Raw genomic sequence first — 22,372 nt, 5'->3', positions numbered from 1 at the left:
GCCAACAGGCAAAGGGGAGGATGAAATCAGATGCTGAAATATGGAAAAGTCTCATCTCCTTCTTAGAAGCTGAACATTGGGTGAAGAGCTTCTATTCTCATCAGTGACATCTGAAGATGTCACTTAGCTATACTCTGGTGCCTTTGATGTTGCAAAAATTTGGGGACAAACAGAGGCTAAAAATAGATCATAAAGCAGGAGAAATAGGCTTGTGGACAGTTCAAAAAGATGAATTCCACAATATATCAGCAATATTCAACCTTGCATGAAAATGAGAAATAGTATAACCAAAGCAATTTGATGATGAGCAGGTGGTATGCAGCGTCTGCCGTGGAAAGTCAAGATATTCATTGTAGAATGAAATCAGATAGAATTCATATACTTGGTAGCGCCATAGCAAAAACCCAAATGGGAGACTAAGAACTTGTTAGTTGTCCATGGGTGGTTGAGGCGATAAATTGTTCAGAGATACTGTGTCCTGGGCAATTTTAAATGAGCAATGTGGCTTTTAGCAGGTGGGCTCACAGCAGATGGGCTCACAGATGGGCTCAATGCAGGTGGGCTGGCAGCAGCAGGCTGGGCGGCAGCAGGACTGTCCACAGTAGGATGGGCGGCAGCAGGAAGCCTGGGCATAGTACAGCTGGCAGCAGGAGGGGGGTGTGCAGCTCACCACACAGCAGGGAGGCAGGCTGGTGCCCTCCAAACGGCAGTCAGGGCGGCACCACCTGGTGCGGCTGCTCACAGCTCCACTGCCACCCACCTGGCCGTAGCCAATGCTGCCGCCAATGCTGCCACCAATGCCACAGCCGGTCTCACAGCCACTGGTCTGGAGGCAGGTTGGCTGGCAGCAGCTGGTCTGGATGGAGATTGGCTGGCAGCAACCGGTCTGGCAGCAGGTCGGCTGGCAAAAGTTGGAGCCACAGGTCCCACCAGTGGAGCAAGTGGGAAATCCACAGAAGCTGGTGGAGCAACAGGCCATGGTGTCAGGAGTTGGGCTGAGAATTGCAACGCTTGGAGGATTTTGGGTGGTGACTTCTGTGTCAGGCCTTTTATATATCTGGACCAGCGGCTATTTATAAAATTCTTAGCATATCTTCCTTGTTTTTGTATAAATTTGTTTTTCAGTGGTCCTCTGATTGGCTTACATTGAAATACCTATGATACATTATGGGCAGCAGTTTAAAAATTACTTCGTTTTATAGTTTCATTTGGACTCCTCATATTGGTCCTTTGCTCTTTGGAATAAGTTTGTGGTTTTCCATGTTCAAAGAGCCCTCTCATTTTTGTGCACGTCAACACCCTCATTTTGTAGAGGTAGTTATTCCATGTGCTTCTCTGTCCAGGTCTCTAAGGCTAAGAGTAATTGTGCTGTTTTTAGCTATTTTTTTTTTCCTCTTGAATATATAGACTGAATTCTCTTGAATTTAGAACATCTAGACATCCACTGAATTGAAAGGTACCTTTGGTCACACATAATTAAAAGCTTCCAACTCATTTATTCCAACATCAAATAAATCACCATCATTTTTCCTTTGATTTCAACCAATTTGAAATGTGTAAATATTACTTGTATTCCAGGCCAGAAATATTTCCTTGTGAACCAAATGATACAGTATATAGAAAGATAACCAACACAGTGCTTTGCTTCTGGTAGAACCTTAATAAATGTTTACTGAATCTGCTTTTCAATGGGTGGAGTAAAAGGCATGATTCATGGGTGTCTATACCACTTATAAATGATTAAATAGAACTTTTAAGCTGTAGTGCCTCTCATGAAGCAGTCCTTATTATTGTCAAAAGAGAACAGGAAAAGCTGACATCTTTTTGTATTTAATAGTTGAACTAAGTCTTAAGAAAAAGCATCGATAAGCTCTGACATTTTGAAGGGTGCACTGTATCTGCTTTATTCTTCTCTGAAATAAGTCATCTTGTGTGTGACCTATCGCTGCCACCAACTGAAGGATAGAGGTGAGTGCTGGGAGCTTGTAATTGTCTCAAAAATATTGTTCTCAACATGTTCTATGTTTTGTCCTATTGGGTTTTGTATGTTGTGCTCACATACTTAAGAACTTAAAAATTAAATGGTAAGAGGTATTTTTTGTTCCAGATGTGTGTGCATTTATTGAGAACATTTTTCAGATTGGGTTGCAAAGTATACAATACATGGTTGTTTCAGATTTCTAACGAATGTGTCTGACACATCCATTAGAATGGTGATGGCAGAACTCACTGGCTATCTCGGCAGCTATTTGTTCTATTCTCATTGAGACCATAGATACACCATAAAAATACAGTTAATGGCGGTTAGTGTTGGGTTTGAAACTTAGAGAGCAATTTGGAAATCAGTGAATAGAATAGGCTAAGGTATAGGAACTGAACATAAATGATCTTGGAAAATAGATGGTATCTGATAGTATCTGGTTGATATTTTGAAATCTAGTTAATAGGTAATACAATTTCTTTAGATATGGGGCCTGCATGAAAGAGAACATCTAGTATATTAAGTAGAAGGAGATTAAAATATGATAGGATTACGTCTATAGCTTTGATCAATCTGAAAATGTTAGGTAAAAAGGGCCTGGTGGCTCAGAGGGTAAAGAGTCTGCCTGCAATGTGGGAGACCCAGGTTTGATCTCTGGATTGGCAAGATCCCCTGGAGAAGGAAATGGCAAACCATTCCAGTATTCTTGCCTGGAGAATCCCCATGGATAGAGGACTCTGGTGGGCTACAGTCCATAGGGTTGCAAAGAGTCAGACACGACTGAGGACTTCACTTTCTTTCTTTTCTCAACAGATTACATCAAGTAAGTATTTGAACAACTACAAAGATTATTTAATGCATAGAGCATTTTGCTAAGCAATAGTTTTAAGTATAATGTAATTTGTATTTAAACTCTCTGGCTTAGACTTTATGTTCATGCCTTAGCATTACTGTCAAATTCACTCTTCTTGATCTCCAGCTAAAGGTGGATAAACTTGAAGGTAGAAGGAAGAAAATAACTCAGTTTGCTTTGCAAGTTTAAATATTTTATTTGAAATTAACAGGGGATATTGAAGGAGAAAGCAGGTCTGAAAATATGTGGGAATCAAGAGAGAGGAAAGAGATCAGAGATGTCACTGAAATGAAGAGCTACTCGAGTCTGGTACTCTGCTCAAGCAAGGCAGGAAATCCAGACACCGTGGTTGAGGCCTATTTTCAGTGCGCTATTGCAGAACATTCAAAAGTGTCCTAAGACTTTCATTTCTGAGCAGCTTAGAAACTTCGCAATACTTAGCATCCATGAAAAATTGAATGGTTCCTCAGAGATCAGCACAGGTTTGTTCTACTTCCCCTTTCATTCTTAAGTAATCAGCAGCCTTGCTTTTAGCAGGTGCGCTCACAGCAGATGGGCTCACAGATGGGCTCAGTGCAGGTGGGCTGGCAGCAGCAGGCTGGGCGGCAGCAGGACTGTCCACAGTAGGATGGGCGGCAGCAGGAGGCCTGGGCATAGTACAGCTGGCAGCAGGAGGGGGTTGTGCAGCTCACCACACAGCAGGGAGGCAGGCTGGTGCCCTCCACGCGGCAGTCAGGGCGGCACCACCTGGTGCGGCTGCTCACAGCTCCGCTGCCACCCACCTGGCCATAGCCAATGCTGCCACCAATGCCACAGCCGGTCTCACAGCCACTGGTCTGGAGGCAGGTTGGCTGGCAGCAGCTGGTCTGGCAGCAGGTTGGCTGGCTGCAGCTGGAGCCACAGTTTCCACCAGTGGAACAGATGGGAAATCCACAGAAGCTAGTGGAACAGCAGGCCATGGTGTCAGGAGTTGAGAGAGGAGGGTTGTTAAGAGAAGTTTTTGAGTTTTGGCTGCACCTTCTACATCTGTCCTTTTATATATCCTCTAGAGCCATGTCATTTCCCTAACATTTAGCATTTTTCCTGGATACCATTGCAGAGTCAGTCTCTGATTGGCTAACATTTGAGTTGTTAAGAAGGTTATAAATAGCATTTGGAATAGCCTGCTTTTGTCATTGTTCAATTAAATCTCATTATGTTTCTTCTTTGCCCTTAGGGTCAAGCCAAGGCTCATTATGGAAGTTGCATGATAGATTAGACCTTGGCTAACTTGCCCTGGCTTGCTTTGTCATAAATGTCCTTCGATAACTTTTAGGCAGAATTTGTCTAAACTAAACATTCCCTTCCTAAGTGGTCATTCACTTAAGGATCATGATTTTGTAAACAATTTGTCTAGACTTGGAATGGCTACCATTAGTGTCATCAAAACACAAGCTATCACCTGAGTCATCAACATCAAAAGAAGTATGCCTTTCTATGCTCCATTTATGTAAGCTACAGGATCCTCAGCTCTCTAACTAGTATTTTTGTTATTAATGTACGTATTCTCAACTGAAACCCTTAGTGACTTTTCCTGTAGATTGTTTTCTGACTCTGCTAATTTAAAAATAATAAGATAGTAATGAATACACATTTTAATAAGTCAAACAGTATGCAGACACATAAAGAAAAGTTAATGTTATTCTCCCTTTTCCCAAAACATACACATCCCTCCCAAAACTAGCACTTCAGAGATAATCAATATTAACAGTTTTAGGGCACGCTCTGTCACATTTCTCCCTGCTTCTGCAAACATAAACCAGAGTATGCACATATATATCATTTAACTTAGTAGAGTTGGAGTCTCTTATATCTATTTATGCAATGCAAGAGACCTGCTTTTGATCCCCGGGCTGGGAAGATACCAACTCCAGTAATCTTGCCTGGAGAACTCCAAGGACAGAGGAGCCTGGAAGGCTACAGTCCATGGGGTTGCAAAGAGTTGATACGACTGAATGACTAACACACTATACCTATTTATTATTAAAATTTTTTAATAAAATATACATAACATAAAATTTACCTTCTTAACAAATTTTAATAGTTCATTCTACTAGTGTTAAGCATGTTCACATTGTTGTGCAGTCAATCTCCAGAACTCTTTTTGTCTTACAAAACTGAAACTCTGTATCCATTAAATACCACTTACCCATTCTCCCCTCCCCAAACTCTTGGCAATCATTATCCTACCCTGTGTCTTGATGAATTTAACCACTCTTTGTACCTCATTTACGTTGAATCATACAGTATTTGTCCTTTTGTGGCTGGCTTATTTCACTAAGCATAATGTCCTCAAGATTGATCCACCTTGAAGAGTGTGACAGAATTTCCTTCTTTTTTAAGGCTGAATAAGATTCCATTATATGCATATTCCACAATTTGTTTATCCATTCATCCATCAATGACACTTGGGCTGCTTCCATCTTTTAATTATTATAATTAATCATGCAGGAATATGAGTGTACAAATATCTTATCAAGACCATGCTTTCAGTTTTTTTGGGTGTATACTTAGGAGTACAATTGCTAGATCATATGGTAATTCTATTTTTGATTTTTTGAGTAACTGCCATTTGCTTCCCATAGTGGGTATATCATTTACATTCCCACCGGCAGTGTACAAGGGTTCTGATTTTTCCATGTCCTTGCCAATACTTTTTTGAGTGTTTTAAGAATAGCCATTCAAATGGATGTGAGATGGTATGTCATTGTGGTTTTGGTTTGCATTTTCCTAATTATCAATAATACTGAGCATCTTTTCATGTGTTTTTTTTTTTTTGCCATTTGTATATCTTCTTTGGAGTTATGTGGATTCATGTCCTTTGCCCAAATTTTGTTGTTGTTGTTTTAGAGTTGGTGTTCCTTTTGTTGAGTTGTAGGGATTCTTTCTATATTCTGGAATCTATGATTTGCAAATATCTTCTCCCATTTTGTAGATTGCCCTTTCATTTTGTTAATTGCTATTGTTGTTCAGTCACTTAAGTTGTGTCTGACTCTTTGCATGTCCTTTGATGCAGAGAAGTTTTTAATTTTGATGTAGTTCAGTTTATTTTTAACTTCTGTTGCCTATTCTTTTGGTGTCATATGCAAGAAATCATCAAATGCAGTATCATGAAGTTTTTCCTCTGTGTTTTCTTTAGATAATTTTATAGTTTTAACTCTTATTTAAATCTTTGATCCATTTTGAGTTAATTTTTGTAGAAGTTTTAAGATAAAGGTCCAACTTCATTCTTTTGCATGTTGACATCCAGTTTTCCCAACACCATTTGTGGAAAAGATTGTCCTTTCCTACTGAATGTTCTTGGCACCTCTCTTGCAAATCTTTTGACAATATAGATGAGGGTTATTTCTGGGCTCTCTGTTTTGTTTCATGTTTGTCTCTATGCCTGCTTTTGTGTCAGTACCATTCTGTTTTGACTACTCTAGCTTTGTAGTGTAGTTTGAAATCAGGGAGTAAGATGCCTCCAGCTTTGTTCTTCTTTCTCAAGATTGCTTTGGATATTCAGGGCCTTCTGTGGTTCCACACAAATTTTAGGATAGTTTGTTCTATCTCTGAGGAAAATGCCATTGACGTTCTAATAAGGATTGCATTGATCTATAGATTGCTTTGGGTAGTATGGACATTTAAGCAATATGAATTCTTCCACCATGAGCATGGACTACCTTTAATTTATTTGTATCTTCTTTAGTTCCTTTCATTCATGTCTTACACTTTTCAGTGTACAAACCTTTCACCTCCTGGATAAGTTTATTCATAAGTATTTTATTCTCTTTGATGCTATTGTAAATGGGATTGTTTCTTAAATTTTTCTTTCTGACAGAATGTTGTTAGTGTATAGAAGTGCAAGAAACTTTATGTATTGATTTCATATCCAAAAACTTAACTAAATTTGTAACATATTTTTTTTTGGTAGAATCTAAGATTTTCTGTTTATAATATCACATTGTTTACAAATAGAGACAATTGTAAATCTTAGGACTTTTATTTCTTTTTCTTGCCTAATTGCTCTGGTTATGCCTTCTAGTACTATGATTAAATAGAATAAGTGAAAGTGGACATCCTTCTCTTGCCCCTGATCTAGAAGAAAGGTTTCAGTTTTTCACTGTTGAGTATGATATTCGTGTGGGATTCTCATGCATGGCTTTTGTTGTGCTGAGGCAGTTTCCTTCTGGTTCTAGTTTGTTGAGTGTTTTTTTTTTTTTTTTTAATTACAAAAGGGTATTGAATTACCTCAAATACTTTTTCTGCATCTATTGAGATAACCAAATGTTCCCTCACTTAATTCTGTTATGTGATGTATTACATTGATTGATTTTCATATATTAAACCATATTTGTATCCTAGGACAAAATCTCATTTGGTCATTGTGTATAGTCTTTTTAAATGTGCTGTTGAATCCTGTTTGATAGTATTTCATTGAGATGTTTTGTGTCAGTATTCATCAGGGATATTGGTCTATAACTTTCCTTTCTTGTATTTTCTTTGTCTGGCTTTGGTATTAGAGTAATGCTGGTCTTGCAGAATGAATTTAGAAGAGTTCCTTTATCTTCAAGTTTTTGGAAGACTCTTAGGAGGACTAGTGCTTAATTTTTCCTTAAATGTTTTATAGAATTCACCAGTGAAAACTTCTGGTACCAGAATTTTCTTTGTTGAAAAATTCTATTATTGATTCCATCTTCTTATTAATTATACATCTGTTCAGATTTTCTATTTATTCATGATTAAGTTTCAGTGGGTTGTGTGCTTCTAGAAATTTATCCATTTCATCTTGATTGTACATATTATTCTTTTAAGTAGCATGTAATATTCCAGAGTACGATCATACAACACTTTATTCAATCACCCCCTATTGCTAAACCCTCAATTTTTTTTAGTTTGTGCTTTTTATGGGGATTAACCTCTCCTGGATTTGATCATATTTCCTAACATGGTATAAGAAGAATAGCATGGAATATCACAGTCAGATTAGAATCTTTTGTGCAACACTCAATGAAGAAAAAGAGATAAGTTTGCTGCATCAAATGTATATATTTTATTAGATCTTGGTATATTATTCCCCTTTCATAAGAAGTGCAATTTGCAAAATGGTGGAGTTTAGGAGGTGAATGTATCTGAGAAGGAGAGATGGTTCTTCCTCAGCCTTGGCAGCAAAGAGCTGTGAAGAGGAGGCTTGCTGAAGGTCAATCCTGACTCAAACTGGTTTTCCCATTTATTGGGTCATATTTATATTTTGGTCAGCTTAGAGGAGAAATCAGCATCTTTCTAGTATTGAATGGAATCAGATAAGTCTATGAAGCCCAAATATTTGGTAACCCCTCATAAAATTTTGATTAAAGTTCAAGAACTTGTTAATGGTTCAAGGACGGTAGAAGAGATAATTACTTCATGGACTGAGTTGGAAGTTGAACTTTCAAGTTGAAAATCAGCAGCCTTGCTTTTAGCAGGTGGGCTCACAGCAGATGGGCTCACAGATGGGCTCAATGCAGGTGGGCTGGCAGCAGCAGGCTGGGCGGCAGCAGGACTGTCCACAGTAGGATGGGCGGCAGCAGGAGGCCTGGGCATAGTACAGCTGGCAGCAGGAGGGGGTTGTGCAGCTCACCACACAGCAGGGAGGCAGGCTGGTGCCCTCCACGCGGCAGTCAGGGCGGCACCACCTGGTGCGGCTGCTCACAGCTCCACTGCCACCCACCTGGCCGTAGCCAATGCTGCCGCCAATGCTGCCACCAATGCCACAGCCGGTCTCACAGCCACTGGTCTGGAGGCAGGTTGGCTGGCAGCAGCTGGTCTGGATGGAGATTGGTTGGCAGCAGCTGGTTTGGATGGAAGTTGGCTGGCAGCAGCTGGTCTGGCAGCAGGTTGGCTGGCTGCAGCTGGAGCCACAGGTCCCAGCAGTGGAACAGATGGGAAATCCACAGAAACTGGTGGAACAGCAAGCCATGGTGTCAGGGGTTAGGTTGAGAGGAGGGTTGTTAAGAGAAGTTTTTGAGTTTTGATGGACACTTCCACAGTGGGCCTTTTATAAGCCTGGACTAGCTGCTATTTGCATAATTCTTAATGTTCCTTCCTTGTTTGTTTTGAAACAATTTGTCTCTGAATGGTAATTGGCCTGTCCCTGAGTTATTTGTTCTTTTCTGAAAGCTTTGAAAGTTAGTTTTATTTGGTCTTCAATTAGAATTTTTCACCATGGTCAAGTAGTCATTAGCATTCACTGTGTACATAACCTGTAATTCCACATATTTGTTAAAATATGCTCATTGCCTGAAGAATAATTGAGTGATGCTTCACCTTTAAAGGAAGTGTCAATATTACTCAGTGTTGATCCTTATAATTGAGCTCTTGGGTCTCATATGACAGTTTAATTCCCAGCCAAGTGGCCTTCAATCTGCATCTTGTCAGTGAAGTTGGTCAGAAAGAAAAAGATTCTGTCTTTAAGACTAGGAAATGTGGATGAATTACCACCAATAATATTTTTGGAGCATTTATTATATGCCCAAGTGGTTCTGAAACTGTGCATGTATCAGTTCATTCATTCTTCATAGAAATTCTATAATGGAGGTACTGTTGCTATTCCCATCATCCATGTGATAAAACCAAGTCACAGATTAAGTAATTTGTCCAAGTTCACACTAAGAAGTGCTTAATCTGAAATTTGAATCCACACCATGGGCTTCCAGACTAAACTAATTTTTAAAAATATTTTGGCCATACCATGCAGCAAATGGGATCTTAGTTCCCCAACCAGGGATAAAACCCATTCTTTCTGTAATAGAAGCACAGTCTTAACCAGTGGACTGCCAGGGAAGTCCCCACACTAAACTCTTTTTACCACTATAGTCAATTTGTTCTTTCCTAGCTAAGCCATTGTCCTAGGGAAAATCAAAGAGTGAGTGACAGTTTGACCACTTTCTTAGGCCTTTTTTAGGGTGAAGGGAAGAAAGATAAACCATAGGGTAAGCAGTAATGCTCTTCAGTAGAGACTTTTCTGGAGATTTTATTTTTTTTTTAACTATACAAATGCATACTTCAAGGAAATAACTGCTAAAAAGTTAACTTACTTGATTTGTGACTTTAATCTTAGATTTTAGGATTTTCTATAGATTTCAATGTCCTTAACTGCATAAAATCACAATCTTTAAATTTTTTTTTAATTTAAATTTTGTATCAGTATAGTTGACTTACAATGTTGTGTATCAGAGTATAGTTGACTTACTATATATATATATATATATATATATATATATATATATTCTTGTCCCATTTAGGTTATTATTGAGTATTGAGCAGAGTTCCCTGTGCTATACAGCAGGTCCTTGGTTTTTTTTAATAAACCTTTTATTTTGTATTGGAGTATAGCCATTTAACAATGGTGTGATAGTTTCAGATGGACAGCAAAGGGACTCAACCATACATATACATGTATCCATTCTCCCACAAACTCCTTCCCACCCAGGCTTCTACAAAACATCGAGCAGTTCTCTGTGCTATACAGCAGGTCCTTGTTGATTATTTTGTAGTGTGTATATATGTGTGTGTATATATGTTAATCCCAAACTCCTAATTTGTACATCTCCCCCACCTTTCCCCTTTGGTAACCATAATAAAAACCACACTCAATACATTAATCCTGGAGTATGTAGCATATAATAATGCATTAGAGCTTCAGTGTGTAGTTTATTTCAGATGTTAGAGAGTAATCTAAGCTATAAAGTTTGTATAACTGTACAATTTGAATGAGGCAATTGATGAGGTGAAGATAAAGGTTTTGTTTAGGGACAGGAAAAGGTAATTTGGATTTATGAGGCTTAAACCAGAACAATAAATGTTTGTTGTGCCTCTCCAGGAATGACAGCTTTGAGTTTATGCCTTAACTCTTCCTTAGTCTGAATTAAGTATTTTCAAATCCCACATTGAATTTGATATATTTCTTTGTGACTATTTAGCTTTTTTTCCTTGCTGCTGCTACTGCTGCTGCCAAGTCGCTTCAGTTGTGTCTGACTCTGTGTGACCCCAGAGACGGCAGCCCGCCAGGCTCCCCTGTCCCTGGGATCCTCTAAGCAAGAACACTGGATTGGGTTGCCATTTCCTTCTCCAATGCAGGAAAGTGAAAAGTGAAAGTGAAGTCGCTCAGTTGTGTTGGACTCTTAGAGACCCCATGGACTGAAGCCTGCCAGGCTCCTCCGTCCATGGGATTTTCCAGGCAAAAGAGCACTGGAGTTTTCTCCTTAAGCAAATCTATATAACATAGACTCTTTGATTAGCTGTTTTTTTCACCTTGGATGTTTGTAATATGCTAATTGTAATAATTGTCATTATTATGATCTCAGATCAGATCTCACCAGCTATTTAATTCATAGTGAAACTCAGCAGAATCTTTGATACTAAAAGTATTTTTCTCCTCTTGCAAAAAGTTTAAATGTTTGAAGAGCTGAAATGCAGGGTGCTGGAGACAGTAGCATTGCATATCAGCCTTCCATTTCTGTACTTTTCTACTGTGGCACTATTTGCAACATCTCTCTCAGTGCAAAATTTAGCTCAATTTTCATGTTTCTGTCTTTAGTTACCCTTATAGAATTAAGAGTAAGATGTATTAGTCAGTGTTTACTAGAGAAACGAAAGTGGTTAGATAGATATAAATATGTAGAAGGGGATTTATTAGGCAATTTTGGAAGCTGAGAAGTCTTATGATCTGCTGTCTACACGCTGAAGACCCAGGAAAGTTAGTATTATAATTTCAGTTCAAACTTGAAGGCCTGAGAACCAGGGGAGCCAATGGTATAAATTCCAGTTCAAGTCCAAAGCCTGCAGAGTCAGGGCCCAATGCCCAAGGGCTGGAGAAGATGGATGTGTGCATGCAAGAGAGAGCACCCTTCTTATTCTATTCAGGCCTTCAACAAATGGGACAGTGCCTACTGATATTGGCGATAGGCAATCTTTACTCAATCCATCAATTCAAATGCCAATCGCTTCAGAAATACCCACCATAGACATACCCAGAAATGTTTTACCAGCTATTTAGGGATTCCTTAGCTGTCAAAGTTGCTACATAAGATTAACCATTGCAAGATATGGCACTTAAATTTGAGAATTCTATTGTTCTGCTACAGAATGAAAACTAATCTGACCATTTCTTCACCCCCTCTAAATAAATCAAGAAAATAAATTTTAATCAGAATCTTTCTTCCTACCACTTAAACCCATTTCTTTCTGATTATTTTTCATAGAAATAGGCTAAGAAGTTGTAATCATTTGTGATGCTTCCCTATGTAAATTTTCTATCCTGGGTACCGCTATCTGTAGTCTTCTTTGGGAAAAAAAATGTCAGGTCCTTTATCATTAACACTTTTTTATTGCTGTGCTTATTCTCTTTGGTTCTGATTACTTCACTGAAGCTATGGGGCCCAGACAATACCAGAATCATAAATGTGTGTTTGTTATGCATAAAATGTGTTTGTCTGTTATGCTTCAGTGTTGGCCTTTGTTCACAGATATTAAAGTTTTGAGTTGTTATTTTTTAAGATGTTAGGGTTTCAGTTTTCTAGTTAAAGTTTAAGGGGTTCTTTCCAATTTCTTAAACTCAGTTTTTAAATTCAGTTGCATTTACCTTTCTTAGACTCCTCAGACATAAGACATGGTTGAAGTACCAGCCAAATGAACAGTCAATCCTGCTTGGGATTCTGGGTTTCTAGCCTCCCATTCCAGTGACCAAGACTAGATAACACATAAACTTCAAGGACCTCGTCTCATCCCCAACTTGTGGCTCAGACAGTAAAGAATCTGCATGCAATGTGGTAGACCTGGGTTCGACCCCTGTGTTGGGAAGATCCCCTGGAGAAGGGAATGGCTACCCAAGCCAGTATTCTTCCCTGGAGAATTCCATAGACAGAGGAGCATGGTGGGCTATAGTCCATGATGTTGCAAAGAGTAGGACAAGACCGAGTGACTAACACACACAAACAAGACCCTTCTCTTCTCTCCTCAGTGCCAACGAGCTCTTTTTTGTGCTTTGAAGCTGAAAGTGAAAGTGAAGTCACTCAGTCGTGTCCGACTCTTCGAGATCCCATGGATTGTAGCCTATCAGGCTCCTCCGTCCATGGGATTTTCCAGGCAACAGTGCTGGAGTGGATTGCCATTTCCTTCTCCAGGGGATCTTCCCGACCCAGAAATCGAACCTGGGTCTCCCACATCACAGGCAGACGCTTTACCATCTGAGCCACCACGGAAGCTGAGGTCCTTCTAAATGAAAGGTGAATCCAACCTAAATCTTACCAACCTGATGGGAGACAAGAGAGTAGTATTTGAGTGGGTAGAGTGATGACCACATTTTGGAGCCACTGTGTTTGAGTGTGTAGGTTGTGTCCAGATGAAGGACTTTGCCTACTCAGAGGAAGTAGATTCTTTCTTTACACAGAGCTATGTCTCAACAAGATGTGTATTCCTCATTGTGTCTACCTCAAGGTGGTGCCTTTTTCTAATTCTTGAAATTTGCACTAATGGAGACCCCATCTCTTTGATTAATTGAGGTGAAATTCACATAATATACAATGAACTATTTTAAAGTGTACAACGGAGTGGTATTTAGTGTATTCATAATGCTGTGTAACCACCACACCTCTCTCCAGTTTCAAAACTTCAGAAGAACATCTGCTGCTAAGTCACTTCAGTCGTGTCCAACTCTGTGCGACCCCATAGATGGCAGCCCACCAGGCTTCCCCGTCCCTGGGATTCTCCAGGCAAGAACACTGGAGTGGGTTGCCATTTCCTTCTCCAATGCATGAAGTGAAAAGTGAAAGTGAAGTCACTCAGTCATGTTCGACTCTTAGTGACCCCATGGACTGCAGCCTACCAGGCGCCTCCGTCCATGGGATTTTCCATGCAAGAGTACTGGAGTGGGGTGCCATTGCCTTCTCCGTGAAGAACATCTAATAACCCTTAAGTAAACATTCCTAAAGTTTGGTGCTGGGGAAGACTCTTGAGAGTCCCTTGGACTACAAGGATATCAAACCAGTCAATCCTAAAGGAAATCAACCCTGAATATTCATTGGAAGGACAGATGCTGAAGCCCCAATACTTTGGCCACCTGATGCAAAGAACTGACTCATTAGAAAAGACCCTGATGCTGGGAAAGATTGAGGGCAAGAGGAGAAGGGGGCAACAGAGGATGAAATGTTGGATGGCATCCCTGACTCAATGGACGTGAGTTTGAACAAACTCAGGAAGATAGTGAAGGACAGAGAAGCCTGGCCTGCTTCAGTTTATGGGCCACAAAGAGTCAGACACGACTTAGTGACTGAACAACAACAACAGCAAATCATTCCCATTCTCCTCTACCTCCAGCTATTGACTCACCACTTTGATTTTATGACCAAAGATTTCATTCTTTAGCACAGAAGTTCCATTAAGTGTCTTTTATTTCATCTTTGCTTCATTCTGGAATGCTCCTTGGAGGTTAGCATGAGGATGGTGGATACCAACTTCGTGTTCATATAAACCCAGCCCAGCAATGGACATTTATTTTCTGCTTCACAATACAGGAGGGAATTGTGTAGATATTATAAAATACATCAGTTGTAATTCCCTTTCCTCACTTTCCAAAGAATATTTTGAGGAGTACTAGAATTAACTGATAATAGGATGTTCAGAGTCAGTCAGTTCAGTCGCCCAGTTGTGTCCAACTCTTTTTGACCCCATGGATGGCAGCACACCAGGCTTTCCTGTCCATCATCAACTCCTGGAGCTTGCCTAAACTCATGTCTATCAAGTCGGTGATTCCATCCAACCATCTCATCCTCTGTTTTCCCCTTCTTCTCCTGCCTTCAATCTTTCCCTGCATCAGGGTTTTTTCCAGTGAGTCAGTTCTTCGCATCAGGTGGCCAAAGTATTGGAACTTCAGCTTCAACAGTTGGTAATAAATGACTCAAGGATTCTCTGGGAACCACTGAGTGATGGTTATAGAGATTCCTTTATTATAGGACATCTCAGTCCTTTTAATTTTCTAAGGTGCTGTATATACCTTCCATATGTTGATAACACATGCAACACTATTTGACCATTGAATATTTTTTCCCCTTTGGGCATCTGAAAGTACTAATTATCAATGTGTCACCTATTTAGGAAATGATCTAATATCCTATGCCAGTAAGGGACATTGCAAGAAATAAAATTCAATTATATCATTCTCCAGGTTAGAAACAGGGCCTTGGACTTGTTCAAGAGCTCATGGATTGTGGGTTACAAAGTGGGGACTAGAGTTCAGGATGCCTTACACCTTATGTTGTGCTGTGCTGTGCTGTGCTTAGTTGCTCTCTCATGTCCAACTCTTTGCAACCCCATGGACTGTAGCCCTTCAGGCTCCTGTGTCCATGAGGATTCTCCAGGCAAGAATACTGGAGTGGTTGCCATGCCCTCCTCCAGGGGATCTTCCCAACCCAGGAATCAAACCCAGGTCTTTTACAATGCAGGCAGATTTTTTTTATTGTCGGAACCACCAGGGAAGCTTAATAATACTGGAGAGGATAACCTGTCCTTTCTCCAGGGGATCTTCCTGACCCAGGAATCAGACCCAGGGGTCTTCTGCATTGCAAGCAGATTCTTTACTATCTGAACTACCAGGGAAGCCCACACCTTATGCTAATAACTGTCTTTTCCAATTATGTATTATTTTTATATCCTTGATGATTTAAAGAATTGTCCACAGAATCATATATGAATGAACTGAATATTTTTGGTGACACCTCAAGAAGCCAAATGACATAAAATTGGTATTCTGGGATACCTAACCCATTAATTGGCATACTTGAGGACTTCAGGGAATAGTGTCTAAATACTGATGTATTCTTTTAATCATGTATTTTGACTGTAGATAGACAAGGAAAGCCACCTTTTAAAGGCCACTGCTAAAAGCACAATAATAAAGAAAAACCACAGCGCTACGCTACATTTATTGACATTTTGAGAAATCCCAGTACCCTAATATCAATAACAGATACCAAAGAAAAGAAAGCTCCAACAATGACTTCATCACTGAAGAATGAAAAATTTTATTAAATCCAAAGGCCAATGAGTTGTTGAAACATTTCAGAAGATATTTATAGTAAAGTATTACACATTTCTTTTCACACTGTAGGACTTCTGTTGATATCCAGATCTATGAAATATTTTTGGTTTTTTATTATAAATCAGTTTCCATGTTAGGGAAATTATGTAGCTTTTGACATGAGGTGGTAGACTGGGTTATGGGTGCTAGTGGTTAGAAGTTTGTTGGGACTCTACATTGGCTAACTTTGAAGTGCCATTGTCTTAGGATTTCCATCAGAAGGTTTTTAACAGATGGGTTGGCAGCAGGTGGGCTCACAGATGGGCTCAATGCAGGTGGGCTGGCAGCAGCAGGCTGGGCGGCAGCAGGACTGTCCACAGTAGGATGGGCGGCAGCAGGAGGCCTGGGCATAGTACAGCTGGCAGCAGGAGGGGGGTGTGCAGCTCACCACACAGCAGGGAGGCAGGCTGGTGCCCTCCACGCGGCAGTCAGGGCGGCACCACCTGGTGCGGCTGCTCACAGCTCCACTGCCACCCACCTGGCCGTAGCCAATGCTGCCGCCAATGCTGCCACCAATGCCACAGCCGGTCTCACAGCCACTGGTCTGGAGGCAGGTTGGCTGGCAGCAGCTGGTCTGGATGGAGATTGGTTGGCAGCAGCTGGTTTGGATGGAAGTTGGCTGGCAGCAGCTGGTCTGGCAGCAGGTTGATTGGCTGCAGCTGGAGCCACAGGTCCCAGCAGTGGAACAGATGGGAAATCCACAGAAACTGGTGGAACAGCAGGCCATGGTGTCAGGGGTTAGGCTGAGAGCTGGGATGCTTGGAGAAGTTTCTGAGTTTGGTCTGCTTGTTCCACTCACACCTTTTATAGAGTTTTGCCACTTCCTGTTTTTGTGATGGACAGCATTTTTATCTTATTACTCTTTTAAACAATCTTTTCAGGGCCCTCTGATTGTTGAAATAATGAGTTATTTTAAATACATCTCCAAATTGGATTTTCCATATTGCTCAGCTAATACTCACCAAACGTGTTTGTCTTTGGTAAAAATACTGATGTTTTGTTTTCAAATAATGCTGTAATTTCTCTTCAAGTCTCAGCCTTTGTTTTATGCTTATGATTACATCACTGTCACTCATAAGACAATGTGACTATGGGATCATATTTTCCAAACCTTCAGTCTCCAGAATAAATGTATTAACCATTGATTGTCCTGTGTCTAAGCCTTCCTACTTTTTTTAGGTAATTGAAATTATTTTTTTTTTTTTTTTTTTTTTTTTTTTTAATTTTATTTTATTTTTAAACTTTACATAACTGTATTAGATTTGCCAAATATCAAAATGAATCCGCCACAGGTATACATGTGTTCCCCATCCTGAACCCTCCTCCCTCCTCCCTCCCCATTCCATCCCTCTGGGTCGTCCCAGTGCACCAGCCCCAAGCATCCAGTATCGTGCATTGAACCTGGACTGGCAACTCATTTCATACATGATATTTACATGTTTCAATGCCATTCTCCCAAATCTTCCCACCCTCTCCCTCTCCCACAGAGTCCATAAGACTGTTCTATACATCAGTGTCTCTTTTGCTGTCTCGTACACAGGGTTATTGTTACCATCTTTCTAAATTCCATATATATGCGTTAGTATACTGTATTGGTGTTTTTCTTTCTGGCTTACTTCACTCTGTATAATTATAGTTTCTACAAGCAGCCAGATAGAAACTGATAAACTCCACATTCATAGGAATTCATAGATGTTTCCAGAAATTGGATCTCTCCAATTTCTATGATCTCTCTTGAACTTCACACATTCAGATTTGATGAAACACTTATCACTGAGGAGAGTATGAAATCTCCATCCCAATTTACTGTATTTTGTTGTTAATATTAATAACACAAATTTAAAAGAAGGACTAAAATTCATACCCAGTAATTAGGAAAAAAAGTCACAAAAATTTTATGTGTAACTGACATTTCTCTCTGAAGGATAAGAATCACTTCTCTATGGATTCTCTGAACAGTATTTATTTCTCAAAGGTGGGATTCATTTTCAATTTATGTCATTTTTTATGTAACTACAACTTGTTTCCTATGAAAGGATGATATTAGACCAAAGAGCATGACAATTGAATTTAGGAAAGAGAACCAATAAAAGAAGAAGCAGAAGCTAGGGAACACTTTTTTTGGATCACAGTCTTATAAGGCAGATTAGAGTTGGACACTACTTAACAACTGATCAACAACAACAAAGGGAATGGATGATCAAGTGTCATTCAGTAGATACAAGTGCAAAGAGATCAAGATAAATTTCAGCAAAACAAAGGTCAAAACAATTCTTGGTAGTTTCCAAAAGTATGTGATTTTCCATTAGAAGTTTGGAGTTATACAGGAGGAAGTGAAAAAAGTGGTGGTCAAAAGCATACGTTATTGCTACTTGTGGTAGGTTTGTTCTTGCCTTCCAACCCTGAGTAGAAGCACATATTAGCTTTTATGAGGTGGAGGTTTGGTTTGTACAGTGATAGAATTACAGTAAAGAGTGATTCATGGCAGTGTCAATAAAGGTGTCCTCATCATGGTAACCATGACTGCAGGTGTGATGATAAAGGATGGTTAGGGGAATCACTGAATGTCAGAGATCAAAAACTTAATATATCATTTTGTCCAACCATTTAATTTTATAGGTTTGGAAACAGACATCATTCTTTTTATAATTAGCACGTGTTTATTGAATACTGTTATGCCTGGGGCACTGAAGGATTATGTAGAAGGGAAGACCCAATCTGCTGCCTCATATCTTACTCTAGTGCACAAATTGGCATAGTACCAATAAGCCAGAGTTGAACATAGGAACAGGACATTCCTATGGAGATGCAGACCAGAGAACAGACTTGTGGACCCAGTGGGCAAAGGAGAGGTTTGGACAAATAGAGAGAGTAGCATTGAAACATATATATTACCATGTGTAAAACAGATAGCCAGTGGGAATATGCTGTATGTCACAGGGAGCTCAAACTGGGTGCTCTGGGACTGCCTCGAGAGGAGGGATGGGGTGGGAAGTGAGAAGGAGGTTAAAGAGGGAGAGGAGATACATGTGCCTGTGGCTGATTCATGTTGATGTATGGCAGAAACCAACACAATATTGCAAAGAAATTATCCTCCAATTAAAAATAAATAAATTTGAAAAAAGATTGATGTTGTGAAACAGACAAAAAGAAGGAAACATTCAGCCTCAAAGTTCTAAATTGAAATATTAATGTTGTGGTGTGAACTATTTCTAATTTCCTCTCAGCATCAGTTGATATTAGAATGCTATGGAGTTTAGGATTGACTGCACTTTGGAGAGGCTGGTAGCGTGCTCCATTCACATAGCCAGTACACAGCCAGAAGAGATGGGTATAAAACTTCTATTCCTCATTCCTAGATCAGTTCATTTTATTTTACACTGTGTTTCTTTCCAGGATCAATTAAAGTTAGTAAAACTCACTGTCTTCTCTGTTTTCTTCTAACATTTCTGTGTGGTTTTAAACACAGAGCAAGTAAATATAAATATTTAAAAATTGTTTTAAGTATCTTCTGACCAGAAGAGTTTCCCATAGATCTGCGATTTCTAAGTATTTTATTCCTAGTTGTTTCTTGTTTCCTACATTCAGATTGGTTAATTCTCCACCTGGGTTTCTATGTCTGCCATATTCTTTGTGTCTTTTTTATTCCATGGTAATATCTCAGTTAACTCTTACTGTGTATCACTTAGACCATGGCAGTGGTCTCTTGATTGCTTCTGTATAGTCATTATTATGTCTAGCCTTTGGCCCTTTGTTTTTATAAACATCTACCACAGAAATCATCCTTATGCCCAACTCCTGCCATGCCATTCCCCTGCCCTAAAGCTTTCAACAGTTCTTTGTGTTTGTTGAATAAATGGCATATTCCTTTGGCTAGTTCTAAAAGCACACCAACTTTCTAAAATGATCTTCCATTATTACTTTACCTATATCCCACTCTAATCATCTCTGAACAACTTCTCTATACCTTTGTCAATACTGTTTCCATTATTGAAAATGCCATCTTCCCTGAGATCTGGACACCTAAATCTTAACTCGTATGAAATGTTAGCTTCTTTTTCAATCTTTCTTGTTCTCCCCAATTGATAGTAACTTCTCTGTTGACAGTGTGTTGTATATTTTCATATTCTAATCATTGGTTAATTACTGTGAGTTTGTTTCATCTCCTGGAAATTTCTTGAATAGGGTGGCATTAACCCAACTTTAATACAGTCTATGGTTTGCAGATGGTAGGCAATCAGTCTATTTTTGTTATGCTTACATTTAATACAAAAAATAGAACGAATAAGTAAAACCAAAGTTGAGTTTGCTGGGCCAAAAAAGAGAAGTTTATTAGAAAACAAACATGCTGCAAGACTTAAGATCTAAGAAGGGGAGAAGGAGGTTGTTACTATTACTTGAGAATAGCCCAAGCCTTAATAGATAAGCCTGCATCTCCAGTTCCTAGTTGATGTGAGGTCTTAAGGGCTCAGGGCAAGAGGTTTGTTAGGTAGAGAAATGGGGGTAGAACTTTTTCAGACGGTTGGTTGCTTGCTCTGCGCAGGCAGTGCCCTGCTCAGCAGCAGGGAGAGGTCCTGCAGGTGCGGCAGGTGGTGCGGCAGGGGGCGGGCCGGCAGCAGGTGGGGCGGCAGCAGGGGGACTGCACAGAGATGGGCTGGCAGCACGTGGTGGCCCAGCAGCAGGGGCGGCAGACCACGGCCTGGCAGGACGTGGGGCAGCAGGTGATGGGGCGGCAGCAGCCCTCCTGCAGGCTGCAGGGGTCGCAGCAGACTGGGCGGCGGCAGGGCTCGCAGATGGGGCGCGTGCAGCGGGGCACGCAGGTCACGGGGCGGCTCACGGTGGTCTGGCAGGACACTGGGCGGCAGCAGCAAGGGTCGCGGTAGCAGCAGGGCTGGAGGCAGCCTCCGCCACAGCTGAGGGAGGAGAAGGTGGGGCCGCAGCAGGAGCCAGTCATGGTGGTGTGTGGGGCTGAGTGGGGTTGAAGTGGTGAGAGGAGTTGAGTGTTCTCAGGTGTGAGTGTCTTTCTCCTGCTCTGGGCCTTTTATATACCCTGGCCAGGAGATGATGACGCCTCTTGTTTATTGTTTGCTCAATTAAATAGAAATTTGTTTTGACTAATGGTTGCGTTAGTCAAAATTAGTTGCATTTGACTAATGGTGACATACTCATAATCTCATTAAAGAACATCTGTTGCATCCCTAAATATGCATGTATTCATGCTGTTCATCATCAAAATCTAAATACTCTGGAACGTTGGAGGTGAAGCAGCTCTTGATGCTTATTTTGAATAGATGGCATCTGACAAAACCTGGGCAAAATGGTGCTGAAGGGGCTACAATTTTTAAAGATATTAAAGGCATAAGAGTTTCTAGACCACTGACTAGATCCTACCCTTGACCCCCAAGAGATTCCCAGAAAAGCCTGCATGTGAATCAGACAGGTGTTAGACATGTTCTTTGGTGTGGATTCCTTGGGAAAACGTTTGTGTTTCACTTGATATAGAGTTGGACTGCTGAGCACAGAAGAACTGATGCTTTTGAACTGTGGTGTTGGATGGCATTGCCGAGTCAATAGACATGAGTTTGAGCAAGCTCTGGGAGATGGTGAGGACAGGGAAACCTGGCATGCTGCAGTCCATGGGGTCATAAAGAATTGGACACAACTGAGCGACTGAACGGCATAGTGAAATGTACATGCCTTGAATAGTACTGCAGCTCATATATTTGTATTGAAAAGGTTAAAGTTGACTTTCATACACTGAGTATTAGAATAAAATACCCAAGACTGACATCTATTTTTTTCTTTTTTCCAGCTCACGTTGTGACAACTCTAATTTTTCTGGTTTTTATTAATACTAGTTTTCCCTGAGGCATGATATTTTTTATACTTGTCTTTCTTGTGTATGTGATATGGAACTGTGTAATAAAATTTTTCTTACTATACCTTGACATGGTTGCTACAACTATGAAGTAATAAGGCAGAGGTTTTTCCCCTACATAATAGATGTAGAAAACAAACTTGTTTGCCAGGGGGAAGTGGAGGAGAAATAAATTAGAAGATTGGGATTGACATAAACACACCACTATATATAAAATAGATATCTAATAAGGACCTGCTGTATAGCACAGGGAACTCTTCTCAATACTCTGTAATTACATACATGAAAAAAGAATCTAAAAAGGAGTGGATAGTGCTTGCTTTGGCAGTACATATTCTAAAAAGCAAAGACTTCACTTTGTCGACCAAGGCCCATATAGTCAAAGCAATGATCTTTCCAGTAGTCATGTACAAATGTGAGAGCTGGACAATGAAGAAGGCAGAGCTCCAAAGAATTGATGCTTTCAAACTTTGGTGCTGGAGAAGACTCTTGAGAGTCCCTTGGAAAGCAAAGAGATCAAACCAGTGA

The 22,372-nt window shown here is 40.2% G+C and overlaps 5 protein-coding genes across 5 annotated transcripts; all 5 read right to left on the bottom strand.

Annotated features, from left to right (window-relative positions):
• Positions 1–508: 508 nt before the first annotated feature.
• On the bottom strand, positions 509–979 carry LOC129651248 (keratin, high-sulfur matrix protein, B2C-like). Its single transcript, XM_055579957.1, has one exon. It carries the CDS (start codon positions 977–979, stop codon positions 509–511), a length of 471 nt encoding a protein of 156 aa, XP_055435932.1.
• A 2,241-nt stretch (positions 980–3,220) lies between these two features.
• On the bottom strand, positions 3,221–3,793 carry LOC129651247 (keratin, high-sulfur matrix protein, B2A-like). The gene has a single exon (XM_055579956.1). It carries the CDS (start codon positions 3,791–3,793, stop codon positions 3,365–3,367), a length of 429 nt encoding a protein of 142 aa, XP_055435931.1. The 3' UTR covers positions 3,221–3,364.
• Positions 3,794–8,310: 4,517 nt separating this feature from the next.
• Positions 8,311–8,811, bottom strand: LOC129651246 (keratin, high-sulfur matrix protein, B2B). The gene has a single exon (XM_055579955.1). The coding sequence runs from the start codon at positions 8,809–8,811 to the stop codon at positions 8,311–8,313; it is 501 nt and encodes a 166-aa protein (XP_055435930.1).
• Positions 8,812–16,192: 7,381 nt separating this feature from the next.
• On the bottom strand, positions 16,193–16,693 carry LOC129651243 (keratin, high-sulfur matrix protein, B2B-like). Its single transcript, XM_055579951.1, has one exon. The coding sequence runs from the start codon at positions 16,691–16,693 to the stop codon at positions 16,193–16,195; it is 501 nt and encodes a 166-aa protein (XP_055435926.1).
• Positions 16,694–20,333: 3,640 nt separating this feature from the next.
• On the bottom strand, positions 20,334–20,920 carry LOC129651245 (keratin, high-sulfur matrix protein, IIIA3). Its single transcript, XM_055579954.1, has one exon. It carries the CDS (start codon positions 20,918–20,920, stop codon positions 20,522–20,524), a length of 399 nt encoding a protein of 132 aa, XP_055435929.1. The 3' UTR covers positions 20,334–20,521.
• Positions 20,921–22,372: the final 1,452 nt, after the last annotated feature.

The sequence above is a fragment of the Bubalus kerabau genome, chromosome 4, assembly GCF_029407905.1.
Source record: "Bubalus kerabau isolate K-KA32 ecotype Philippines breed swamp buffalo chromosome 4, PCC_UOA_SB_1v2, whole genome shotgun sequence".
NCBI classification, from domain to species: Eukaryota; Metazoa; Chordata; class Mammalia; order Artiodactyla; family Bovidae; genus Bubalus; species Bubalus kerabau.
The sequence above is the reverse complement of the archived record's forward strand: the minus strand, read 5'-3'. Positions and strand labels throughout refer to the sequence as shown.